The sequence below is a fragment of the Prosopis cineraria genome, unplaced genomic scaffold (genome assembly GCF_029017545.1).
Source record: "Prosopis cineraria cultivar Desert tree isolate PC_DT_omini unplaced genomic scaffold, ASM2901754v1 PC1193, whole genome shotgun sequence".
Classification (NCBI taxonomy): domain Eukaryota; kingdom Viridiplantae; phylum Streptophyta; class Magnoliopsida; order Fabales; family Fabaceae; genus Prosopis; species Prosopis cineraria.
Window position 1 is genome coordinate 31162 of NW_026556518.1, and position 3741 is coordinate 34902.

Here is a 3741-nt window from a genome sequence, read left to right on the forward strand (position 1 = left end):
TGAGCAAGTGTCTAACTTGTCAGAGGGTGAAAATAGAGCATCAGAGGCCTGGCGGTTTATTGCAGCCGTTGGAAATTCCAACCTGGAAGTGGGAAAGCATTTCCATGGACTTTATTATGGGTTTGCCTAGAACACAGGCAGATATGATGCAATATGGGTCATTGTTGATAGATTGACAAAGTCAGCCCATTTTCTACCTATCAGAGAAGGTTATACCATGGATAAATTCACGGAACTGTATATCCAAGAGATTGTATGATTACATGGAGTGCCTAAGGATATGGTTTCAGATCGTGATCCAAGGTTCACCTCAAACTTTTGGAAGGCGATGAATGATGCTATGGGTACTCAATTGAAGTTCAGTACAGCATATCATCCATAGACCGATGGTCAAACTGAAAGAACAAATAAAACACTTGAAGAGATGTTACGCGCATGTGCATTTGAGTGGACAGGTAGTTGGGACAAGCATCTACTGTTAGCGGAATTTGCCTACAACAACAGTTATCATTCAAGTATTCATATGGCTCCATATGAGGCGTTGTATGGTAGAAAGTGTAGATCTCCACTTTGTTGGACCGAGTTGAGTGAAAGAAGCATTATAGGTCCAGACATTGTTGACCAAACCACTCAAAAAATTGAGATGATCCGACAAAAATTATTGACTGCTCAGAGTCGGCAGAAGAGCTATGCAGATAGGCGACGAAGACCTTTGACTTTTGAGGTAGGCGACCATGTGTTTTTGAAAGTATCACCAATGACAGGCATTGGAGGTCAATAAAAGTAAGAAATTGACTCCTAGATTCATAGGTCCTTTTCAAATCCTATAAAAACTTGGGACTTTGGCCTATCGAGTTGCCTTGCCACCTCATTTGTCAGGAGTTCATGATGTATTTCATGTCTCTCAATTAAAGAAATATCAACCCGATCCGTCTCATATAATTGAACCTGAAGAGGTTGAGCTAAAGGAGAACATGACATATCGAGTAGAACCAAAAAGAATTGTGGATGTAAGGGAGAAGCAATTGAGAAATAAGACCATTCGCTTGAAGGTATTCTGGAAAGGAATGGCCCCTGGTAATGCAACCTGGGAAACTGAGGAGAAGATGAAACATTCATATCCTCATTTGTTTGAGCAAGGTATGTTCCCTATGATTATTCGAATTTTGGGGACAAAATTCTTATTAGGAGGCGAGAATTGTAACATCCCAATTTAAATTTTAATAGTTAATTTGGGTTAATAGAAATTTAAAAAAAAAGAAAAAATGTCTAAGGAAAGAAAGAAGAAGAAGGAGAAGAAGAAATCGCTTTCGGTGCTCTCCCACGGCAATCATGACACATACATATATAATAATAAAAAAAAGAAGAGAGAGGAAAGAGGAAAAAAAAAAAAACATGTGGGACCCACGGTATTTTTTTTTTAAAATCACCCTCCTTCCTTCATTTCTTCATTTCATCCCTGTACGCGAGCTGAGGCAGAGAGCGAGTGAGAGAGCGAGCGACATTGATGGAGAGGCTGACTGATTTAGAAGGTGAAGCTCCATAATAGGATACTTCATATGAGATTTTAAGTATTCTAAAACTAGGTAAGTGTTCTAAACATTTTTCTTAGTCATATTTTCTCTTTGGTTTCTGATTTTGTGGTGGTAGAAAATTTAAGATTTGGAAGAGGGATGAATTTATGTTGAATAAATATGGTTTTTGAGGTTGTTAGTAGTGTAATAAATATTCTAGAGTATTATTTTGTTGATAGAATTGGAATTTGAGGCATTTGAGTTTATCCCTAGATTTCTATGGGTAGATTTTTAGGTAAATCTGAAAATATAAATTGATTTATTGATATTTAGATGATTATTTGAGATGAGAAATAAATTATTATGGCTATAGAATAATGATTCTAGGCTTGAAATCAAGTTTGCAATTTTTGGTATTTTTATGTGCGAATTTTTGGAATAAAAAGAGAAATTTTGATATTAGAAAAATATTTGAATGAAATTATTGTGAAGGAGACTATTAAACCAAGTAGATAGGTTCAAATACATGAAATTAAATTTTAGAATTCAAGAGACTAAGACTAATTTCTTAAAAAATAAATAAAAATAAATAAATAAATAAATAAATAAAAATAAAATAATACTTAGGTGTTAGAGTATGAGTGAAAATTGTGTTAATAATATTATTGACACATTGGGATATGATCAATTGTAGATTAATTTTCTTTTACACCATTCAAGCTTTGGAAAGCTTTGGAAGTGTTGTAACTTGAGGGGTAACCTTTGACCTCTCAAAGGTTGAGGTAACCGAGGAAAATCTATTTTATGCATTTGTATATTAATTAATTAATTATGTTGGTGAAACAAAAGAATATATATATATATATATATATCTAAATTTGAAATAGTTGTTTGTAATGCATGTGGCTTTGTTAGACCTTATGATTTGTGACCAAGTTAATTGTGACTTGGTATAAGTAATGAGATTGATGTTGATGATGATGTGCACAATCTTGACTATAAATTATGAATTATATATATGAGTTTTTTTAAATGCATTTTTTTATTAGTATGATCATATGGCTGGAGTTCGCCTTAGTGAAGGAGTTAGCGATTACACAAAATCATATGGTATTTGCTATTAACCAATAATCCTAGGGGTTATAGCCGCTACTTACCTTGTAAGGTACTGTAGCATTGTTCCTATTAAGGGACTTGACCCTACTGGCCTACCTGGAGTTTGGGTAGAGCTAGTTTTGGGTATGACACCCCATAGTGTGTGATTTGGGGGAAACCGTGTTCATAAGTGAGTAAGGTAACCCTGGCCCGGTAGCCCCTCATGATATGATTAAGGCTTTGGGTAGTCTCACCACATGGATGATCCCTTCCGGTTGTTGGCCCACGGATTTCATGTCAGAGGAAATAAGGGGGGATATAAGGAAGATTGATCATGCATATTATTATTATCATGCCATTTGAGTGATTGATGGCTATGTTGAGAATATGATTATAATTGTAGAAATGAGAACATGTAGTAATTATGCGAATAATGTATATGTGGCTATTTGTGCAAATTTTATACTTGACTTTATTCTTGAAATTATTCACATGAGTTAAATGTTAATGTGATTAACATGTTATTAATGTGATTGTTTGAATGGTCACCTTGATAAATTTATTGGTCACTTGCATTCATGATTAATTATCATGCATTTGTATAATTTAGATATACCTTGGTTACTGAGTGGTTGTACTCACCCCTCTCTTTTAACATATTACAGGAGCTAGCTCATCTGAGAAGAACAGAGGAAAGGAGCATTAGGCCAAGTGATAATAATCACTTCTGTAGGCCTCTCTCCTTTTATGTTGATATGTGTATTTAGTTTATGATATTGCCAATTAGGATAATATATTCTTGATCCATTTGCACTATGGGTTTTGTGTAGGATGGAAAGGTATTTTGGGCTCTTGAGATTGTGTTTTGATGCTTGTATTATATTAATGGGTCAAAATATTTGTGCAAGTAAAAATAGTTATTATCATGCTTCCGCATATGTTTAATTGAATGATATGAGTTCTTAAAATATTTTAAAGACTTGGGATTCCTTTATATTAAATAGTTTGTGAAAAATAAATACATATTAAGAATTCATTTAGGTTAATCTCGTATTGTATAATCCATTTGGTTAGTCCTTGATTAACCATGGTTAGTATGATGATTAAGTCCTAATTTAGGACGCCCGTTACA

At 34.1% G+C, this 3741-nt stretch overlaps 1 protein-coding gene across 1 annotated transcript; it reads left to right on the plus strand.

The window, feature by feature from the left end:
* Positions 1-280: 280 nt before the first annotated feature.
* On the plus strand, positions 281-1140 carry LOC129299530 (uncharacterized; the record flags this gene model as incomplete). Its single annotated transcript, XM_054938005.1, has 3 exons — positions 281-344; positions 456-773; positions 880-1140. Coding segments are annotated over exons 1-3 (643 nt in total), but the record flags the coding sequence as incomplete, so codon positions are not given.
* Between the last annotated feature and the right edge of the window lie 2601 nt (positions 1141-3741).